Raw genomic sequence first — 22,642 nt, 5'->3', positions numbered from 1 at the left:
AATGTTGACAGGGTCAGTTTTGTATTTAATTTTGGCGATTTGAAATTATTCACACATTTATTTCACGTCACTGACCCTCAGTGAAAAAAATGTTTTTTTTTTTGTGTGTTGTGTGTGTGTTTTCATTCATGTTCTTTAAGAAAAGGCCAAAAAAATAAATAAAAGAAAATTAAAAAAAAAAAAGAAAAGAAAAAGAAAACCCACCAGGGTGTGTGATTTTATCGGCACAGGCAGGTTCCCTTTAAAAAAAAACAAATGCCTTACGGCCAAGAACTGTCAAAATCACACCCTGATTTTATTACCCAACGCCCACACACCAAGGTTTTAATGAACTCAGCCAAGGCCATGTTTGGTCTTGCTCCGAGAGGAAATTATGCCCCTTTCTTTGCCTTAAGGATCGTAGCCTGCCTGAACAGAGAAGAGGAAGAGACTGTCTTCCCACATGTAGGATTAGTGTGGTTAAAATTTCAAGACACAGCATAAAATAAGACAAAATACACATAAAACAAGACCAAAAGTAGATATTACCAGAATCACCCCGTCATTGTCTTGCTTTTATGAAAAAAATATGAATAAATATTGATTTCATTTGACAGATGTGAGACATTTATGTCTAAAAAGCTTTTGCCGCAGTAACATTTCCTGGAAATCTACCTGGTTGCTCTATAATCGTTTAGTTTATGAGTTACATATCAGCTGGTCGGCCCGGCAGATCCAAATATGCCAAACGAGACATTCTGCAGAGCATGTTTAACGCCACCAGACCTTATCAGATCCGAGGGGTTACAGTCTCTATCTGGGTGAACGTTCAGCTCATTCTGCTCTAAACACTGACCCAGGATCAGCAGCATAAAGCCCCTCTCGGTTCCTTTCTATGACCTCCATCACATCGCATCAGATCAAGATACTGAAAAACAGCCCACAGACTCCCCTGTTCACCCATCCTCACATAGCAAAGCTGCCAAGTGCACCCTGAGAACGAGAGCAGCTGCGGCCAAAGGAGACAGCTCCCTTAGCAATAACTAAAATATTCCTTTCTTCCACCTCTGCTCTTTGTCCATCTGAGAACAAGATCACCTCCCTCTGAGCTCATTAGACTAAATTCTTCTGGATTTTATGCTGTGAAATGCCCTCTTCGCCGTCTACACACCCATGGACATCAAACAGCTGAGGAGTGAGCGTTGGATGACAGAACACAGAACAAAAAGCCTCACTGTTTCTACTCACTTTGCTGTTCTGTTTAGTAACTTTAGAACTGTAATTTATGTAATCTGACAGATTTATAACCTTTGCTTTCTTTAGATTAAGTGTCAGTGTTTTCTGCAAAGGACAAAAGCCACGGTCTTTAGTCTTTAATTCAAACTCAGTTCTTAAATTAAAACTGCAAATGTATATTTTTATCAGCTGTAGTTTATCTGGACTTATTTTAAGTGTAGAAATGAGATTTTGAGCCACAGTTGGATTCTTTGTAACGAGATGGCAGCAGCCTCAGCGTGAATAAGTGTCTTGTTCATGAGCAAAATCCCCAAACTGAAGAACTCCATATTCTTTCTCCACAGAAACCAAAACTCTTATTAACCTGAACCTTATTTTGATGTCACCCAGACTCCTGACATCAACTCGTTTAAGTGTTGGTGGACAAGGTGACAGGATAAGAAAGACGCGGTCAGCATGGAGGACATGGGTCCAGATATTTAACTTAAAATCTCCTGTCAGTGTTTTGGAAAGTCACGCCGGATCTGTCAGACAACATTCCAGCATTTGATTAAGGTTTGAAAAACAGTTCCCAAACCCGTCGGTGGGACTGACCACATGCATCACCAATCATTTACAAACCATCACGTTTGAGCTTTCCTGTCATATTTATGCTAGCAGCAGGAGGAGTTCACCCAAGGTAGGAAAAAGCAGCCAGTGTGAAGCATATCCTTGAGCAGGTCAGTGAAAGCAAGATTAAGTGTTTTTCACACTTGGGATTTGAAATCATGCATTTCAAAAACAGTCGGTGGATTCTAAACTAATACATTTTGGCTAAAAGTTAAAAACAGGCTGTGCAAAATCTCACAAAACCTCTGCAGGAGCATAAGTAGTGAGACGGGCAGCTTAATGGGCTTATCAGCTATTCCATTAAAACTGTTCCAGCTGATTTTCCTGAGAACTAAGATGGTAGAATAAGATGGTGCGTGAATTTTTTATTCTAAATCCGGTCAAAATGTGTCACATCAGTTTCTGCAACAATTGTCACATTTATGGACTTCCACCAACATTTAGCTCAATAGCTGTTAAAATTGACTGAGTTACAGCCGTTTGACTTTTTAACGGTTGATTGGCTGTGATGGCCATCTTTAATTGAGTTGACCTCAAATGTTGGTAAGTTATAGAAGGCACTGCAAACGTAATTATATTAGATCAGCTGTAAAATATGAACTTTTTTATTTGCTACCAACATAAACCCAGATTAGACACAAAGACAACAAAAACAGCTCCATGTCGCACAACTTTAATAGAATATCTTAACTCTGTACAAATTGAAAAGAAATATTGCGCAAGTAACAAATCGCGAATAAGAACCAGTTAAGGCCATTGCCAGCACACAGTCCCATGTGGTCGGTTTGAAGATGTCAACCGTGGCTTAGAGACATCTGTACAAGACTTACAATCGTGCTTTTTGAAAAGAGAAGGGGAGTGTCACTACGATCCACGACCGCTCATCACGCTCCAAAACCACGTGCAGCAGAAAGTATACATTGGCACCCTGTTCTGTTACGTTTTTCCTCTAAACAGACATTCCACTGAATCATTTGACAACAGAAAAAAATTTATATATGCTTAAATAACTTTAGCTGAATTAGGATACATTTTGTTATTGACAATTGGCAAAACAGTTTCAGGAAACAGGAAGGTGTGTTTTTACATTTGGCTTCCTGGCAACAAACCTTCCATTTTATTCCAGCTTCCTGCACCGGTTCGCCTTCTAAACTCTCAGTGATATTAGTTAAGATCTAGATTCAAACAGGAAGTGAAGTAAACAAATGTAAAGGGTTAAGGGTTAAACATGGCTTGGGGGTGTCAACACCAGGCAGGAGGTCAAAGGGCATTTTCAGGGAGAAGTATTAACACCTTTTAGTGTCATGATCATAATTACTACTGTTAAGTGCTCGGTTGAAATGCTTGGTAAGTCCAAAGAATCTGGGCAGAGGTGAGCAGAAACTGTTTTCTTTTTAACCAGCTAATTCCAGCCTGTCCATGAAATGTTTACACAGCTTGTTGACATTAGAATAAACTAATGAAACATTTAAGAAAGTAAATTAAATTCTAATCGGTACGCTCTTGTTGAAAATGACCAAAAAAGCTTATCGATATCGCCCGACTCATCCAGCAGTTTCCTGATAATTTCACTTTGCATGTAGGCGTTAAAAACCCTGAGTAACGGACTTGAGCTTGTTAAACAGAGAGAACCATTTCTTTTTGTCTATTTCCGTATGATAATCTGAGAGTTACAGTAGAAACTTGAATTAAAAAAGAAACTTTTTTGTGATGCCATGATAATTTACCTACAAGTGGAGAAACTTCCTGATTGAATTTTAAAGAAGGCAAACAGAAAGGGGGGTGAAACGGGCGCAAGTCGGAACAAAATGAAGTCATGCACATAGTAAAAATGCAGGTTTGCGTTCTATTGCATCCTATGAGAGTTTGTAAAAGGGCGGAGTCTCGTGGACACCAGCTCTCCACCTCTTCTGATCTCCACGGTTACTGTTGTTTGCATTCAGCAGGCTGAGGCTGTTCTTTCTGCAAACATGGAGAGAAAACTGGATCAGCACGACAGCGAGGAGGATGAAGCCATTCAGCTTCTACTGGTGACTAGAAGAGGTGCGCTAAGAGAGTAAATGATAGAAAATGAAAGCACCTGGTAGAAGGTAGGGGTTAGAAGACTTGGTTGGTTCGCTGGAGTTTATGACAATTAAAATTGCGCCCACATTTTCTAAGTTAAACACATTTCTTTTAACAACGGTGGTTTCTGCTTCAGCCCTCTCCCCCCTCCCCCCCTTCCATTTTCTGTTCCTCACTTCTGATTACCTTCAATGGTGTCTGGTTGTTGTAACCACCAGGTACAAAAACTAACTTGTTTTATTTGACTATTTTTCTGTCCTGCCTGTTTATTATCATCCTGCATCTCCTCTCAATCCTAAAAACTGCTCCGGGGCTTCATATATATTCACCTTATGAGTTACCTTTGAACTGAAGTTCTAAAAGATCTACCGACCGCAAAAACAGCGGAGTGCGCGCTGCGAGCTGGCCGCACCGGTGAGGTGCGTCACCGGAGGACAAAACAGGTGATGAGCCCTGCTCTACAGCAGCGAAAAGCATCAGGCACAAATAAAGGACAGAAAACATAAAAGGAAATGAACAGACATGAACGATCGCGTGTTAAATTTGTTTTCGAGGTGGCGACACCTGATTTGATTATGTTACTGTGGCCGTGCTCAGGACGCAGATGTCTGGAGCGCGTCAACAATCAGAGCTTTGCATGCGCAAGCTGGTTGAGGTTAGGATGGGGGTGAGGGGAAGGTTAAATTGCAAGAGGGTAAACGTCACAATTCGGTCAAATGTCCGTTTTACGGCGGGCGTCAGATACCGACGCTCTGGCACAGCGCGTCGCCTCCCAACGCGCATGAGCTCGTCACCTGGTGTCTTTTCCGAGGAGTGCATCTTGTCGGTCATTATCACGTGACAGCGACTAGTCGATGAAAGGCATAAAAAGTCACTACAGAGCAGTGAAGTCGACTAGTTGATACAACCCCTAGTACAGACAAAGAAAAACAGGCCTTTTGTAGCCAAGCTAGAGGTTAAAAGCACCCTGAGCTACAGGGAAGTCAGATACAGTAAATGTAAAGAGAGGAGGAGTTTTAAACCATAGCCGCTGCAGACAGATGTGTAATAAACACGGGTTGTTCTTCTTACTTCTCCCTTACCTAGAAATGCATGGGATGAGAATGTTTGATTATGCCTGTAATGAAGGGAAAATCCAGGGAGAGGGAGAGAAAACAGTATGAAAAAGTTTAATCATCATGTTTAGAGATGAAGGTGAGCAAACACAGTGAAACACTGAAAAATTACTAACTGATGAGCTAACCGGAGGAATGGAGAGGAAAACTAACCACAACAATCCAAAAAAGACGGGATGATTTACTCAGAACAGAACCAGCAAAACCACTAATAAATGGCTTCTCCTCCACGTCATAAAGTGACTGAAGACCACAGGAAGTGGAGGAAGTTCCTTTGTCCTTTTATGTGGCCGACAAAGTTCACAGAACTGCTTCTATAGGTTCTTTTAGCTCCAATCATAAAACATGACACTGTCTGAGGTACGTCACAGACCCAACCTAACTGACCTTGGGGTCAAAGTCCCCCTCGTCGTCATCTTCATCACCATCATCGTCTTGCTCCTGAGGAACAAAAACAAAATGATTTAAAGTTATAAGAACTGGTTGAAGGTCTGATGGTGACGCAGACCATCTAGATCTGACAAATCGATCATTACTAGCATTAATTACGTTGACAAAATATTTGTCTTTTGTGACCAAAGCATTTTCGCAAATGAAATGAAAACTAAAAATATACATCTACAAAGGCTAAATTACTCATGAAATTAGATGGTAAGAAAACAGAGAAGATGGGAGAACAGAAAACAGAACCATCAGCAAATGGAACAGGCGGGACTACACGAGAAAAGAACCAATCAGCGGGCCGCTGTTTGAACAAGACCTCATATAGGGAGCCTAAAGCTTGGTTTATGCTTGACGCATTTACTTTCCGCTTGGTGATGCGGCTCGCAGATGGAACCAGCTTCACAACTTGCAGCGTTTATGGTTCATGCGGCTTGTCTCTGCGGTGAGCCAATATTCTCCCAAACTGTAGGGGGCAGCATGGAGCTCTACGGCATGCATCCAACACTACACCATAGTAGAAGTAAAAACTGTTGTTTACAACTTGGCATTCCAGCATTTTTAACAGCGTCCTCGTCTTTTCCGGCAGTGCGAGCTATTTCTCTCCAAGAATTAATAACATGTTGATCACGGTATTCTGTGAGAGCTGAATCATACAAATGTCTGTATTTACGAACCTCTGCCATACTAGTTCTTGCCGGTCCGCCATGTTTTTCCGCGTCCGACCGTCCGCGTGGTTAGAAAATTTCCTAGGTGCGCGATGCGGAAAGTTTGGGCCGTGCGGAGGCGCGGTGGAGGGGCGTGGTTGTTAAAATGACGCAATTTTGCCGCGCGGAGCCGTGCGAACCTCGCGGACGCGTCAAGCATAACCCAAGCTCAAGTCATTTCTGCATCATGGGTCCCTGGAAGAATGAAAAAAATGAATGCAAGTCAAAGGGGCTAAAAACGCTATTTTCTAATTCCGCTTGTTTTGTGCTAGGGATTTCACACATGATGTCTGTGAATTTTAAAGATGAATTTAGATACCAAGAATGCGCTTTTTTTCGAACGGGGAAAACGCTATTTTACGTTTTGTGTGAAAATAAGTCCAGGACTACAAAAGCGCTTCACGAAAGTGACGTCATCGAACCAGACACGGAGAAAACTGAGGGAAAATGTCTGTAAGTTCAGCAAACATTCCACAGGAGGAAAGAACCACCATAAATCTGGTCATGTGGTAAGTAGCTGCTACACTAGGGGAGGGGAGATTATGTGGTGACGTCACATATGCGACATGCCGAATTCTAGTTTGTAGTCATGCTAATTACAAACTTTTATAAGCTGATAAATCTCAAAGTACGTGACTGACGTGGTCGAAACACCCATCATTACTTTTCATTTAAATTGCAGTACAACATATGTGCGATCCAGGGCCTAAGGCAAAGTGGTTTAGAAAATAGCGTTTTTAGCCCCGTTGACTTGCATTCGTTTTTTGGTTCTCCCAGGGACCCATGAGGCAGAAGTGGCTTAGGCTCCCTTTATTGATGACCAATAATTTATGTCTAAACGGAGTCATGTTTACAAATATTACTGTTCAGATTTATTTTATTAATATTGAGAGGCACAAATCCAAACTGTCAGTGTTAATTTTGGTACCGTTAATGGTTGATATGAAAACTATTTTTCGAGTTTTATTGATCCAATGAAACGTTTCAGTTGGTGTAATTAACATTTCCTTTACAGATGAAAAATACATTCATTTCAGTTTAAAATTAGACTAAAATTAAAACAAATTGTATGACTAAAATGAAAAATTATTTTTGTCAAAGACCAATACTAAAACTATAGTGGGTATGGAAAGTATTCAGCCATTTGCTAAAATCAATTAAATTAATTTTCTCCTCAATGTGGACAACAGAACCCCATACTGACAGAAAAACAGAATCTCAGACATTTCTTATTATAAAAGAAAACTGAAATATCACATGGTCCTTTGCTGTGACACTCATATTTAACTCAGGTGCTTTCCATTTCTTCTGATCATCTTTGAGATGGCCCTACACCTTTATTGGAGCCCAGCTGTGATTGATTATACTGATTGGACCTGATTAGAAAAGCCACACACCTGTCTATATAAGACCTTACAGCTCACAATGCACATCAGAGTAAATGAGAGCCATGAGATCAAAGGAGCTGCCTGAAGAGCTCAAAATTGTGGCAAAGCACAGACCTGGCCATGGTTGCAAAAATAAATCTCTGCTGGACTTAAGGTTCTTAAGAGCACAGTGGCCTCCACAATCCTTGAATGGAAGATGTTTCGGACGACCAGAATCCTTCCTAGAGCAGGCTGTCTGAACTGAGCTACCAGAGGAAGAAGAGCTTTGGTGAGAGGTAAAGAAGAAACAGTCAGGAGATGGGAGAAAGTTGTAGAAAGTCAGCCATCATCACTGCAGGGCTTTATGGCTGAGTGGCCCATCAGAAGCCTCTCCTCAGTGCAAGACACGTAAAAGCCCGCATAGTTTGCTAAAAGACACCCGAAGGAATGATGAGAAATAGGGTTCTCAGGTGTGATGAGACCAAGATAGAACTTTTCAAGTCGTATGTGTGGAGAAAACCAGGCGCTGCTCGTCACTTGTCCAATACAGTCCCCACAGAAGCATGGTGGTGGTAGCATCATCAAGTTCAGATTCTTGTTTTAACTCAGAGTAACAAAGCCTTTGTTTACCTTCTGCTAACAAATTTCTGCTCCTCTGAGAAGAGGCAAAGACAGACATGTTCAGCCACATGTTTCAGTCTTGTCCTCAGCTCTAAAGACGGAGACAGAGAGAGGATATCCTGTGATGGGGGGCGTTGATCTGGGGGTCTCCCACAGAAAAATGTTGGTAAGCAGATGTCATTTCCCACATTCTAGTGTTTTTAGCAGGTTATTTAGAATTAAATGGTTTTTAAATAAAATTAAAAATTAACGGGGATCTTAAGACATTCTTTACCCACTGTCTATTAAAAATTCCTGTCAAAATGAACACAGATTACTAACCTCTTCATCTCCCTCCTCCAGTTCCTCCTCCTCAAACTGGAGTAGAATGAAAAAACAAGTCGTTACAAACTCAGCTTCGTTTGTAAACCTCCCATTACTTTGTGTTTGAGTTTAGGGAAAAAAGACTTACGCTCTCATCATCCTCCATGGCCTCGCCAGTGAAATACAGAACCGCTCTTGGAACTATTCTCTCACGAAAGAAATGACCGATCTCAAAGTCTGTTGCTAGAGAGAACTCAGAGTCTTCATCCTATGAAACAAGAAAACAAAATGAGTTAGAGGTGCAGAAAATAAAATACATTTAAAAAATTAATAAAAAAAAAGAAATAAAAATTATCGCTTGACGTCCAAATCACGATTCTTATTCATTGAGATTCTGAATCAATTCTGTCCAAAAGCCTTTATGTAAACTGTCGTATTTCTGAGCAAAAATCGACACATTGCATTTTCTTTTCTTATTCTGTCTGTCTTGCACGCACACACACACGCACGCACACACACACACGCACACACACTTACTATGAGCATTGATTATGAATTGATTTAAGAACTGAATAGCCAACCTGAGGATCTGAATCAAATTCAATCCTGAGTTGTTTGTAAGATTCACACCCCTAATGAGTTACCATAACAACCAATAAAGCTAAAAAATCTAATGAAGATCAATTATACATTTTACTCACCATTTCTCCATCTGGTGAAGCTGCAAACGACAAACAATGGATCATCAGCACAGTTTTACAAAATGTTGAGGTCAAACTCGTTACAACAAGTGGATATTAAATCTGCTTTAGGAAATTCACCAACTGGAAGCTCATTTAAATAAGAAGTTAGCAGCTCATCATGACAACACTAGGTACCTTTCGTGTGTGTGTTTGTGTGTGTACATTTCTAAATCTGCACAGCCAGTGAGACGAGCGTTTTTGATAAATGCAGTTTCACCAAGGGGAAAACTCCACCTGCCAAAAGTGGAGCCAACCAGGAAGTGACAAATTGTAGTCCCCCCCCCTCATTTCCTAGGTGCCATCTCCTAATCAGAGCAGAGACTCGTTGCCTCCCGTGTTAAAAAGTGTAAACTTCACAGCAGGAATAAACACGACTATGTCCTGGTACAAAAAAAATAAAAACATTTTGAGTTGTTTACAGTCATGACAACTCTTGGGGGGGGGGGGGGGGGGGTGAATTTTTCTAACTCTTCCATATAGGTGTAATATAAATGACTGAAATTATGAATAAATAGATTTGATTGACAAGCAACATGAGCGTCAGAGCTAGCGCTAGTGGCTAGCTCCAGGGAAGGCCTCAGCCTTGAGTTTAGAAGTTTTCGGCCATTTTGATTCTCTAAACGTGTCCTTTGTGTTAACGTTTGGATATTAATCAGAGTTCTGACTGTAGCAGAGCTCTGCCGCCAATCACCAACCACTGTAGAGGAATGAAGCATGGGCTCACGCAGCCTGACGCTGTGCTTTTTACCTGTGGAGCTCACGGTGGGAGACCACAGTAACTCCGCAACTTGGTAACTTGATGCATGCTTAATGTTTGAGTCCCTCAACCATGATTTTTTGACTAAAAGCACCAGCACACCTCCGTTAGCTTCGGTTACCTCAGTTATTTTGTAGCTGGATGCAATGGCGGAAAAAGCTCCTAAAAATTCTGCTCTCAGCTCCACCTCTTTGCCCATTTTTGTATTGTGCAGAAGTGTTGGGAGGTGTGGCATGGCAAGATGGCGGTGAATGGAACCACCCACAAGGCTCACAGAGGGTTTGTCCATATTTATATATATTTTTTAATAGTCCTTGTGTTTCTAAAAAATTTTTCTGCACTAAAACTGAAAGGATGATTCAGTTCTTTGGTAATTATGAGTTATCCCAATAAAAACACTGCTTTTATTGCGACGCCAGTCTGTTTCTGCTACTCTATAATCAAGCAGGAAAAAACAGCCGGTCCAACAATGAAACAGGTGAAAACGATGAGTCGATCAACTTTACAGAAGTTCTGTAGGTGGGTGATGCTTATTCACCCCCAAATCTCAGCCAGAGCTGAAAACGCTCAGTCATTTATATTCACGAGTGACACGCCAAGACCACAGCTGAACCAGTCAGACAGACTCACTCAAATCAGCTCAGGTCCAGGCGTGTTTGATGGGGTTAAAAATAAAAACAACAAAACCCAGAAAAGATGATCCAGCCAAGTAAGTTATGAATCTTTTAATTTTGGAAAAATCAGTAAGTGAGTGACTTTACTTGCTCAGTATGGAATTAATAACTCAAAGGCTTGGGTCAGTTACTGAGTAACTTAGCTGTGACAAATGAGGGTAAAGCCAAAGCTGACATAAAAACTAAGCTACGCTGCAGAACAAAGTCCAGCTTCAGGGAGAGAAAAAGACTGGAGGAAGCACAGAGAGCTGGTGTCTGGCGCCACCTTCTGTTAAGTTTAACTCATTTGAACGTTTTATTTTCACTAAATGCATCATCTGGCTCTGACTCTTAGTCCTCAAAGCAAACACATTTTTGAATTTCAACTAAAACTTGCTTTTTTACTGCTGTTTGATATTCCAACATTAAAAATGAGCAAATAGTGAGTTTGCTGTTGCCTTCAACACATCTCTTACAACACACTGGCAGTGCTTGCATCACTACTCAATGTACTCAACTCAGATCACCAGTTATGTTACAAGATCATCAGCACAACCAAAATTAGAGCTCTGTAGGACAATATTTACTCAGGTCCCACAGAATAGAGTTGACAACTGATTATAAACAGATCTTATTTTATGTTTATTTTCCTTAGCAGCAGCAGTATGGGCTTAAATAAGGGCCATAATGTTTGTGTAGTTAAAAGAAAATTTTGAAATTGAAAATATGTAAACTGAAAGCAAAAGTCACATTTTTAGAGTGAACTTTGAAAAAGAAAGACTTGGATTTAAAATAAAATCAAACGTTTGGAATATTTGTAAGAACTGAAACCCCAATGGTATTTTTATTTAGAATTTTTCTGAGTAAACTTTACTAAAGAATTTTCAGTATTTTTTTTTAATTATTGTTTTTTTTTAAAAATCCATTCAGTCTCAGATTACATTTTTTTCACATTCAGATCTTTTTAATTAATGTACAAAAACTTTCTTCAGGTTCAGATTTTTCTTTCAGCTTCAGATATTTTTTTTTCACTTTCGGATCTGTATTTTTCAGTTACAGACTTTTGGACCTGTTTTGGCCTGGTGGGCGTGGCTACACAGAGAGGGGTGGGGAATCATGAGTGACAGCAGGCTGCTGTAGGCTGACGACGGCCCATTTTTCATGTTGCCTTCAGGAAACCTGGGAATAAACACAATTTATCAAACACCTCCTGCACTGTATTATTTGATAATGTTTAGATAACATGTCATGCATAACTGCTTAAACTCAGTTACTAAAGCTCTTTCAATCAGTAATGTGTACAAATTATGCAGTGACTGATCAATTATGAGAAGTTTTCCCAACCACTACGTGAGAAGTGATCATTTCCCATGCTCTCATAGCTCTCAAATGCGTGGGTGCTGCTGTTGTGCCTCAGGGAACGATGGTGTCGTCTTCCAACAACACTGCTGGCACAAACAATCAGGTGAGTGTTTAAGTTTGGAAAAGTTACACTGCAGTCTGTGAATACTAAGTATTTACGAAGTGGCTATTGTTATGGTTAAAAGTAAGATTCATTTTTCGGCTATTCTGTTTTTTTTATTTAATTTTTATGGTGAAATCAGTAGCAGTTTTAGGCACGGTCAGACAGGGCAGTTGTCCGGGGCGGCATTTTTTCATGACACAAAAGGGACGCACAAGCGCTGAGTAAAAAAATAAAAAAGAAAGAAATCTGCGCCGCACCGAGGTTTATATTCAATCTGTCATATCACAGAGTCTGGATTGGAAACAGCAAGTTGGCGCCCCCTGCAGCTTCAGGCGCTCCTGCTGACTGAGAGGGTTCAGGTGCACTGTGCGTGTATGAAGAAGAGGAAGGGGAGGGGCACGGCGGGGGAATTCACCTCTGGGTCTTTCCCAAATGAAATGAGCGGGTAGGGGCTGAATCAACTGTATTAACATGGCTAAAGTCAATCACATCTTGATGTTCTTCCATTTAACACACATTTCATTCATAATATCATAAACACAGGCCTATCATTCTTTCAGGTTTTTCTGAATTGTGTGAAATGGCCGAATAAAAAAAGGAAAAACAAAACGATTTTGTGGTCACCCTCCCAGGTCAAATTGTTTAGTCCTGACTAAAGGAAACTTATTGAGTCAAGAGCCAAACAGAAGAGATGAACATGAAAAAGCTAAAACCACTAGCCGCATTGTGGGGGCCTGGGAAAGACCCAGAGGTGAATTCCCCCGCCGCACCCCTCCCCTTCCTCTTCTTCATACACACACGGTGCACCCACCTGAACCCTCTCAGTCAGCAGGAGCGCCTGAAGCTGCAGGGGGCGCCAACTTGCTGTTTCCAATCCAGACTCTGTGATATGACAGATTGAATATAAACCTCGGTGCGGCGCAGATTTCTTTCTTTTTTATTTTTTTACTCAGCGCTTGTGCGTCCCCTTTGTGTCATGAAAAAATGCCGCCCCGGACAACTGCCCTGTCTGACCGTGCCTAAAACGGCTACTGATTTCACCATGAAAATTAAATAAAAAACAGAATAGCCGAAAAATGAATCTTACTTTTAACCGTAACAATAGCCACTTCGTAAATTCTTAGCATTCACAGACTGCAGTGTAACTTTTCCAAACTTAAACACTCACCTGACTGTTCGCACCAGCAGTGTTGTTGGATGACGACGCCATCGTTCCCTGAGGCACAACAGCAGCACCCACGTATGCTACTTTGAGAGCATGGGAAATGATCACTTCTCACGTAGTGGTTGGGAAAACTTCTCATAATTGATCAGTCACTGCGTAATTTGTACACATTACTGATTGAAAGAGCTTTAGTAACTGAGTTTAAGCAGTTATGCATGACATGTTATCTAACCATTATCAAATAATACAGTGCAGGAGGTGTTTGATAAATTGTGTTTATTCCCAGGTTTCCTGAAGGCAACATGAAAAATGGGCCGTCTTCAGCCTCCAGCGGCCTGCTGTCACTCATGATTCCCCGCCCCTCTCTGTGTAGCCACGCCCACCAGGCCAAAACAGGTCCAAAAGTCTGTTACTGAAAAATACAGATCCGAAAGTGAAAAAAAAAAATCTGAACCTGAAGAAATTTTTTGTACATTAATTTAAAGGATCTGAATGTGAAAAAATGTAATCTGAGACTGAATGGATTTAAAAAAAAAAACAATAATTAAAAAAAATTACTGAAAATTCTTTAGTAAAGTTTACTCAGAAAAATTCTAAATAAAAATATCATTGGGGTTTCAGTTCTTACAAATATTCCAAACGTTTGATTTTATTTTAAATCCAAGTCTTTCTTTTTCAAAGTTCACTCTAAAAATGTGACTTTTGCTTTCAGTTTACATATTTTCAATTTCAAATTTTTCTTTTAACTACACATACATTTTGGCCCTTATTTAAGCCCATACAGCAGCAGCAGACAGATGCATGTGAAATACCTCTCTGTCAGCTACTTCTAATATCTGCTTAAGAATTTTGCACTGACAGATTAAAAAATTGTTATGAATTGAAAATGTTTAAGATAAGAAGCCTAAATATAGTTTAAGTCTCCTAACAAATATCATTAAAGATTCAAGTTAAAAAGAAATATTAAGATTTGCCATCTAAATTAATTTTCCTCGTCACCCATTCAGTTTGATCCTTTCCTCTCTTCTGATTGGTTAAGTTCAGCTCAAACTATGTTTGTGGCTAAAATAAGCTTTAGATGGAGTTGTAAGTCAAGGTCTGAGCTAGTGTTGAGGGGAGTAGGACTCATTTTCATTCATTTATAACTTCTGACTGATTTCAAAGTGCTGCAGATGGTTTCTATGGCTAACGCTGATTTCAGAGCATGAACACTGACCCATAAAACTCACATCTGAACTTGGCAGAACACAAGGTTACAATAACACTCATGCACACATCTATTCCTCTGGAGCCTGTGTGGACACAGCTGATACAGATGGACCAGTACTACACTCCGTTATCATCCTCACACTGGTCTGATCTCCAGGCTACAGATTATAAACTTTACATGGTTTAATCTAGAAGACAGACTAATGTCAGCCATCAGCTGTTTGTAAAGGAAACAAACGTTCACGACATTTTTGTAGCCGCCGAGCCAAAATTCACACCACAGCTGAAGTTTCTTAGTGATGTCTTTCATTTTTTGTTCATGTCAGCATTCCTGACTGCCAGTAAGTTTCATGATTTAGTAAAAAGATCCGTGAGTGTTTGTTTTTGTGTCCCTTCTCACCTTTGATAGGGTTAAAGAAGTTGAAGAACGAGTCATTAGGGACCTGTTTGGTAACGGTGCGGACGACACCACGACCTTTATGCTTCTGCTTCTTCTTAATAGTTTTCACCGTCACATCCTTTCCTTTGTGCCAATCTATCTGACATCTACAGCGGGGCAGCGTGCAAAAAGAGAGAAGATACTAAAAGAGGAGGCCTACATGGGGGAGGCAAAGCCAGAAAAGTACACAGACTGTACAAGTATGTTTTACCAACAACAAGTTCTATTAATACCTAGAACCAAATCTGAAGAAAACTGTTAAAAGCATTTCAGTGACACTCACCCATCAGAGTCAATAATCTCTGGACCTTCAAACGAAAAAGGATCTGATGGGTCTGGCTCAGACTTCATTTTGTAGACTTTAGTGAGGACTGCATTGTTGAAGTAGCCATTGGGCTCAAAGTGGAACTCTAACGTAAAACTCTTGAGTGAAAAAAACCAAGAATGTAAACAGGCTTTTAACATTTAGACGTGTGCAGCATTGTGATGATGCAGCTGAGCGCTGATACTGACCATCGGCTGTCCAGGCTCAGAGAATTTGACTTGAATATCTTTCAGGTGCTTTAAGATAGCCTCGTCATGCTCCTAATGAAAAACAAGTCATATTAGACTCAAAACTCTGGTCAGAAATGTGAAACTTCATAATAAGATGAAATGTTACCTGTAGCATGTCGCTGAGCATGTCCACACTCTTGAAAATAGTGAGCCAGAACTCTGGGATGCCCTTCTGGTCTTCCTCTGGAGTTGCTTCCTCCTTCTTTGCATCTTCAATGGAAGCCTTTTCCTTTACTTCTGCCTATCGATGAGTTAAAAATTAATGTTAGCTACAGAAGGGAACAGTTTTACTTTAATACAATAATAAAATGATTGTGAGTTGGTAGCTTATCATCACAACAATCATTTAATGTTGATGTCAGTGGTCAGCATCCTTAATAAAACACAGCCAGTCAAGATTCAAAGGAGAAAGCTGCTGTCCATGTTGGTAAATTAGAAACAGAATGCAGTGTGTCCCCTAGGAATTGTTCCAGCTGTGGTGGTGGTGAGGGTGTGTGTGTGTGTGTGTGTGTGTGTGTGTGTGTGTGTGTGTGGGTGGGTGGGGGGTGGGGGTGGGGGGGGGGGGGAAATTATGACACGTCTCACCTTTATGTTAATATTTTTTTTATTTGATGCACTCCACTTTGAACTGCACCAATCCAGCAACTGCTGCATTTTAATAACTAGTATTAAAGGTGAATACACCAATGTTTGCACAAGAATAATTTCTGTTTTAAACTCTCAGTGACACACATTTTGCAGGGGGGAGTTGGCATTTAATTTTTCTTGGCGTCTGGAAAAACATCTCTTTTTGCCCCCTTTATTTGACTTTCTGCCCCTTTTATTTTGGTCCAAGATCATTACTGGGCCGGCTCTATTAAACACGTTCTACACCCCTGCTTAACAGACTTAATGAAGTATTTTTAAGCCAGTATAAAAATGACTGAAACACAAATTTACATATTTGGCATAATTGACCAATATCTTTGATTTAATTTATTTGTTAAGAACATCAAGATGCATTCGAGTGAACATTATAATAAAGTAAGAGACAACCCATAGAAGCACTGATTTGATCTCATTGCAGAGAAAAATAGAACAAATCAGATGCACCTAATAAATAAAATTACTAACAAAACCCAGGATTCTGTTTCTTTGCTTCACTGTTCTGGTGCTGAAAACATCACTAATGCGGATCAAAGGAGATACACAGATGAATGCACCTCTTATTTATTATTTGGAAATTAGTGGGTGTGGTTTACATCAATCCATCATTTAAATCTGAAATTGATATGGACTGATCAGAAGTTGTTTATTTATAAACTATTGTTTATTTGAAAACTATTTACAAAGCAGCCTCAGAATTGAGATTCAATATTTTTGATCACAATAGTAAAGGAACTATTACAAAACAAGTTTTCAGTAAAATCAGAACATTAATATTTAAGTGCATGAATTAATACATCTGAACTCATGCAGTAGGAACTAGGAAATATGAAATACTGGAACCAGACACAACTATTTTTTTAATTTACATTTGATTAAACTGATTTTTTCCCAATGTTGTTGGCATTTTCCCCACACAGTTAAACAAAACAATGTTGATTAAGGTGTGTGAGAGAGAGATAGAGAGGGAGACAGAGTTATAATAATTAAAAAAAAAAACGACCGAAGCAGAGGCAGTGACAGACGCATGCACGAGCAGTTTTCAGCTCTGTCTTGTCAAATGCACCACGTACGTCACAAAAAAAGTCACTTTAATTATTGAACTGAAAAAGAGGCGAGCTGAAGAAAACGTAGGGAGTACTGAGGAAACGTGGGCAACAGTGAAGCAAGCACAGAGAGATCCGTTACTGTCTGTGTGTGCGTGCGTGGATGCCTGGGCCGAGCTGACTGAGCTCCCGGCTGCAGAGTTTTGTGTGTAGGGAGGGGCGGGCGCTCTATGTGACTGGCCAATCACAGAGCGTGAAGACAGTCAGTTACCCAATGAGGATTTTCCTTCAGCACGATTACAGATATTTACGAGTTTTACACTCGTTTCATGCTCGTATTCGTCAAAAATGCTTTATCCGTACGCTCATCCCTAGCTGTAACCACCCTGCCCTGCCTCCTCCTCCTTGCTGCCTGCCGGCTGTGACCACAAGCAACAACACAGTAGTTCCCGCTGCTTCTTCGGGAAACGGTGCAAAAAAAAAAAAAAAAACATTTAAAAAAATAAATTAAAAAAAATCAATAAAACTTGGGATCTTGTAGGTATGGCGGTAGGATTTCAGCCGTGGCCGCCACGGCTACGCTTATGTAAGGGAAACACTGGAATGACCATTTGATTGCAACTAAGGATCTACAGCTTCATTTGATTTTCAACTATGTTAAATATGTGTGAGTCAGAAGTGAAAGTTGTAGACTGAACACCAGAAATTAAAGTGATATTTACAGCTAGTTCCTCCTCTTCGTCCATATCACTCTGCCATTCGCACTCCGCATCTGTAGGTTCCACTGTTCCTGTGATGATATCTCGTCTCTGTGACGAAAAAGGAAGCAAGGAAAGATCACTCATTTTTGTGCTCCATGTAAAGAAATTTAAAGACTGAACATAAACTAAATAAAAGGCTGAAGAAAATGATTTGGGTATGCTATAAAAGACGTGCACGTTAAGACATGTATTTAGTCACTGTAAATTATTTCCAGCTAGACTGTTGGTCACTGAGGAGAATGACACACACGTGACTTAAACACAGCTTGAACAGGTGCAGCAGGATTGCAGCTGCCACTCTCCAGTGTATTTAAGAATGGCACAACCCTTGTCACTATCTCTGGAAATAGCCTTGACTGACAAAAGCCCAGCCAACTATTCGTTATGATAGTTTTCACTCTGGCACCAAGGCTTCCCTCTAACAGACCTCAGATTTGTCTATTGAGACAAACTTCCTTTGGTGCTGCAACAATGGTGTAAATTCTTATACATATGAGTGATTAACATGAAGATATTTCCCTAGTTGTGCCGGAAAAAACAAAAAAAAAAAAAACTTTAAAGCCAAGCGTTATGAAGCATAAAAAACACAGAAGAGTACCTTGTCAAACAGTGGCTGATAAAGAGCTGCGTATTTTCTCTCGAGCTCATGAACCTCTTCGTAGAATTTGGCTTCTATGTTAGCACACTGTGCCTGTAGCCTCTTCAAGGCATGCACTCGCCTCTTCACAACTTTGGGGAGCATGCTAAAGCAGAATAAAATACAAGGACTTAAGAAATGCAGTCTTATGAAAAATACTAATATTGTGGTAACTTTTTAAAAAGGTAAACTAATCCTGCACAATCTGAAGTTTCGATGGTAAAACTCTAATCTAGGGTTTTTTCAAAGAAACTGACAGTTAATGTTATATGTAGATCTAACAAACTATTTTACCGTGCAATAAATTTAAAATAACTCGGAAATATATTAAGCTTTCAAGTAGGCCTGGGCGATAAATCGATTGAATTAATTTGAATTTTTTGTTGTGGGCGATTAAAAAAAAAGGTAAATCGATTTTTTATGTAATAGCGCCTTTTTGGCACCCCAAGCTTCCGTAGCGTTAGTTTCACATAACCGCGACGACAGTTACAGCACGTACACGAAACATCAACAGCAAGCGACTCCATGGCCACCAGTGAGAGTGGGAAGCTTGTTCCTAAGAAAGGAAGGAAATCATCTGCTGTTTGGAACTGGTTTGGGTTTGCGGCAATGCACGTGGAGCATGGCACTTATACTCCAAGAGGGTGTTCATTATTCATCTCAGAAATGAGGGTTACATTTGTCTTGTTTGTGATTCAATAAAAAACTAAATTGGCTTTAAAGTGCCTTCCATTTGAACTTATTGCTATTCTCAATAATTGAGGGGAAGAGAGAATCGAAAACAAATCGAATAAAAATAATTAAATCTGAGATTTTATTTTTAGGCCGTATCACCCAGCCCTACTTCACGTCTTAGGCCACCTGCAAATATTGCTCTGAGGTACTTCTTCACTATGTAAGACTAAGTAATCTTTAAGAACTACAGCAAAGGAATGCAAAAAAGCTACTTTTTCCATCGTTCTGTTAATTTGTCACTGATGTTGAGAATAAGATACATTCCATCAATGGAATGAAATGCATGTATTCCAAGAAGCACCTTCATATGTACACATGAATAATGCACCGTCAAATGAAAAACACAATGGTGCTAGAAATATTAGAATATAGTGCAAAAAAATCTTTTATGTCAGTAATTCATCTTAGACTGAGAGACCATTTAGAGCAGGGGTATTCAATTCCAGGCCTGGATGGCCAGTATCCAGCACGTTTTGGGGGTTTCTCTGCCCTGACACACTTGATTCAGTGGTTGAATCACCCGTGCAACACCTCATCAGGCTCTGCAAAAGCCTGTTAATTACCTGCCGATTTAAATCAGGTGTGTTAGGGTTAGTTTCACCATTTAAGTTTAATTACTGAAATAAAAGCACTTTGAATAATTTTCTAATCTTTGATAATATCTATACAATTGCAATATAATCAATGAGTGATCATTCTCCATCTGTAGCAAAAAAATAAAAGTAGCAGAGTCAACAAGATACTCTATTTGTTCAATATAGACCAAAGAAGCTGCTGTTTTATTAAACTGGAGTAAAACACAAATGAAGAAGTTAGTTTATTAAGTATCATCAGCACAGTGCTACCGTTAGGGAGGGATGATTATTAGAGGTGTACAGAACCCAGGAAGTCGTTTTTAAAACACAGGAAAACATTGTATTGTAAAAGTGTAAAATACTTGAAGAGTAAACTACCAAACCCTGTTTAATTAATTAACAAAAAATAAATAAATAAATAAAAACTGTCAATGTTGCCTTATAGAACAGACAGAACAATGTGATTGATGTGTGGGGGTTTCAATTGTAGAATGGGAGACCATATAAATCTGTGTTCTAGTCTAGAGTCAAACTTAAGCCTAGTTTATGGGAAAAATAAACATGCAATAACCTTTCCACAAGATGGGCGCTTGGAGGTTTGTCCGTCTGTCCACCTGGGTTGGGCGTCACATTATCTCCTTTAGCTGGAACAAAAGTCATTGCAAAAATAAACAAAATGTGCCTTTTGTATCACTAAAATTGTGATACTACGGAACCGGCAACAATTAAATTGAATTTTGATATACACTAATTTACAATTGAAAAGTAGCACAGTCTAAAAATCATTCATAATGACACCTTTATGACCATCCTTGAACAAAATATATTTTCATATTAACATTTTAAAGATGACAATAAGTCAAAACACGGGGAAACACTTTCAGTTTAAGCTGTGTATGTGTATGCATCAAGTAAAATGTTATACCTTTACTGACATCCATGATGACAAAGTGTCGGCACCTTCCTCTGTTAAAACAAATAACAGTTAACATGAGCTGTAACAATAATTTAGCAAAATGCAGAGAACGAGTATGCAACCAACTTCCCCAAGTCTTGACTGCGTTCAGTCGGTTTGCATTTCATCAAACCCTTCCGTGAAACTTTGTAAAATTGCGACAAAAAACGACGGAATGGCTAACTAGTTCAGCTAACTGACAAATCAACACCAGTGTTGACAGGCTGTGTCTGGTCCCAACGGCTTAGCATTTATCATCCGCAATACGATGTAAAAAAAAAAAAGTCTAGTAATGACAGTGGCAGGCAGTCGGCCTCCTGATAATATCAAGTAAATCTATGTGCTTTCATCAACTTAACAGCAAGCGCTTAACATTAATCGAGAGATAGTATGGGCGGTGCCAAATACCTCAAACTGTTAGCCAGTGTAGTGGAGAAAAATGTACCATTAGCGTTAAATCGACCCTTTCATGTGAAGGGCATTTAAAGTCTCTTGTAAAAATTAAACACAATAAGTGTAGGAGAGTCAAGCAGACTCGTCTATGTCGGTACTAATTATGAACGAGGTTACCTGACTTTGTACGTAGGACAGTACTCTCCGTGAAAAATCGGGATGCTTTCTTTGGCATAACACAGAACTAGTTAGCTTACTAGCAAGAAACTAAGAGACAGCGTGCTACGAACAATGCTTTCGCAATCATCACGTGTGCGAATGGGCACTTTACGTTTACAATGCTGAATGGCAAAATATTATTTTTAAATTAGATGCTAAAGGGAATTGACCTTATATCATATGGCTTAATAGAAGAAATATCTAATAGTAGAATACCGCTACTCCATCGCCGTCCAAAGCTAATATCTAGCTACCGTTAGCTTACGGGTTCATAGAGCACCAGCGTGGGAGAATAATGACACAAGTTCGTGACAAGACTCGTGTGGTCAATGAACAACAACTGAATTAATAAGTAAATAGTTGTCATAGTTAAGTATTTACTGTTCCAACGGGCTCACCTCTAAACGAGCCGAATTCTCGCTGGTTTTCTCGTTCACGCGTCTTCGCTTCTTCCCCCACGAGCAAGAAACACACGCGTCGCAGTATCCGGGATTCTGATTGGACAGCTGGCGGAAGCGAGCGGGGTGATGCATTCAAGTGCTGTCTTGTCTCTTGTTCTTGGGCTCATTCCACGGAGGCCTTCTTATTACACAAAACTAGTCAGTCACACAATTTTTGCGAGAGCTGTACATTTCACCTAAAACCAAACCATTAAATAACGTTTAATGAGGAAATCTGACATGAAAGGCAAATTAAACTTTTGCCATATTTTCCTGATTTGTGCTTTTTAAGGTGTGGATGAAAGAACATTCTTTACTAGTGAGGTGTGTATCTGCAGTTTACTTCAAAGCTCCACCTAAAAAAAAACTGCCAAAGCAGCAGATAATGCTGATGATGCAAACCTGCAATAGACAAAAGCAGATTGGAGAGCAGAGCACATTGTTTATTTGCAAACAAGTTGATCAAAAGAAAAAAGAGACTAAACCAGACAGACAGTTTCCTCTAAAATAATGCTTTTTCAGTTATAATCTACCACAATCTGATTGGTCAAACTGGTACAAAAGTTTTCAATTGACACTACTTTCTGCGTCAGCTCAGTTAATGCAAAGGAGGATTACAAACTGAGAATAGTTCCCACAGTTAACACACAGAGAAGGGAGTGTTATAACATGGAGCTTTGTGGCAAAGAAAATTTGTTGGTACAATACTGCTGCTTTTGTGCTTCTGAAAGTAGCTGAGGGCTGACTTCCAATTTGATTGGAGACATGTTTTAGCATGACAGCAACGGCCAAAGATTACATTTTTTTG

General features: G+C 39.8%; 1 protein-coding gene across 4 annotated transcripts; it reads right to left on the bottom strand.

Annotated features, from left to right (window-relative positions):
• Positions 1-2,481: 2,481 nt before the first annotated feature.
• Positions 2,482-21,894, bottom strand: nap1l4a (nucleosome assembly protein 1-like 4a). 4 transcript variants are annotated; one of them, XM_015964876.3, is made up of 15 exons: positions 21,793-21,894; positions 20,753-20,793; positions 20,399-20,471; positions 18,479-18,623; positions 17,842-17,928; positions 15,535-15,669; positions 15,387-15,458; positions 15,157-15,296; positions 14,835-14,980; positions 9,144-9,163; positions 8,591-8,710; positions 8,461-8,496; positions 5,391-5,444; positions 4,971-5,005; positions 2,482-3,786 (listed from the first exon to the last, which is right to left on the bottom strand). In XM_015964876.3, the coding sequence occupies exons 2-14, from the start codon at positions 20,766-20,768 to the stop codon at positions 5,000-5,002; spliced, it is 1,050 nt and encodes a 349-aa protein (XP_015820362.1). In that variant the 5' UTR covers positions 20,769-20,793; positions 21,793-21,894; the 3' UTR covers positions 2,482-3,786; positions 4,971-4,999. The 4 variants fall into 4 exon arrangements, with proteins under 4 accessions (XP_015820362.1, XP_015820361.1, XP_015820363.1 ...); XM_015964875.3 differs by lacking the exon at positions 4,971-5,005; XM_015964877.3 differs by lacking the exons at positions 2,482-3,786; positions 4,971-5,005 and having other exon boundaries at positions 5,391-8,230.
• Between the last annotated feature and the right edge of the window lie 748 nt (positions 21,895-22,642).

Source organism: Nothobranchius furzeri, chromosome 4, assembly GCF_043380555.1.
Source record: "Nothobranchius furzeri strain GRZ-AD chromosome 4, NfurGRZ-RIMD1, whole genome shotgun sequence".
NCBI lineage: Eukaryota > Metazoa > Chordata > Actinopteri > Cyprinodontiformes > Nothobranchiidae > Nothobranchius > Nothobranchius furzeri.
This window is presented reverse-complemented; position numbering and strand designations above follow the sequence as displayed.

What these genes read in the sequence shown, in the direction of transcription:
- nap1l4a (XM_015964875.3), bottom strand. An exon ending in CTGAGCCTGGACAGCCGATG is followed by an intron (nt 15,297 to 15,386) that starts GTCAGTATCAGC and finishes TTTTCACTCAAG; the next exon opens with AGTTTTACGTTAGAGTTCCA. An exon ending in TGGAGGAGGGAGATGAAGAG is followed by an intron (nt 5,445 to 8,460) that starts GTTAGTAATCTG and finishes TTTGTTCCTCAG; the next exon opens with GAGCAAGACGATGATGGTGA.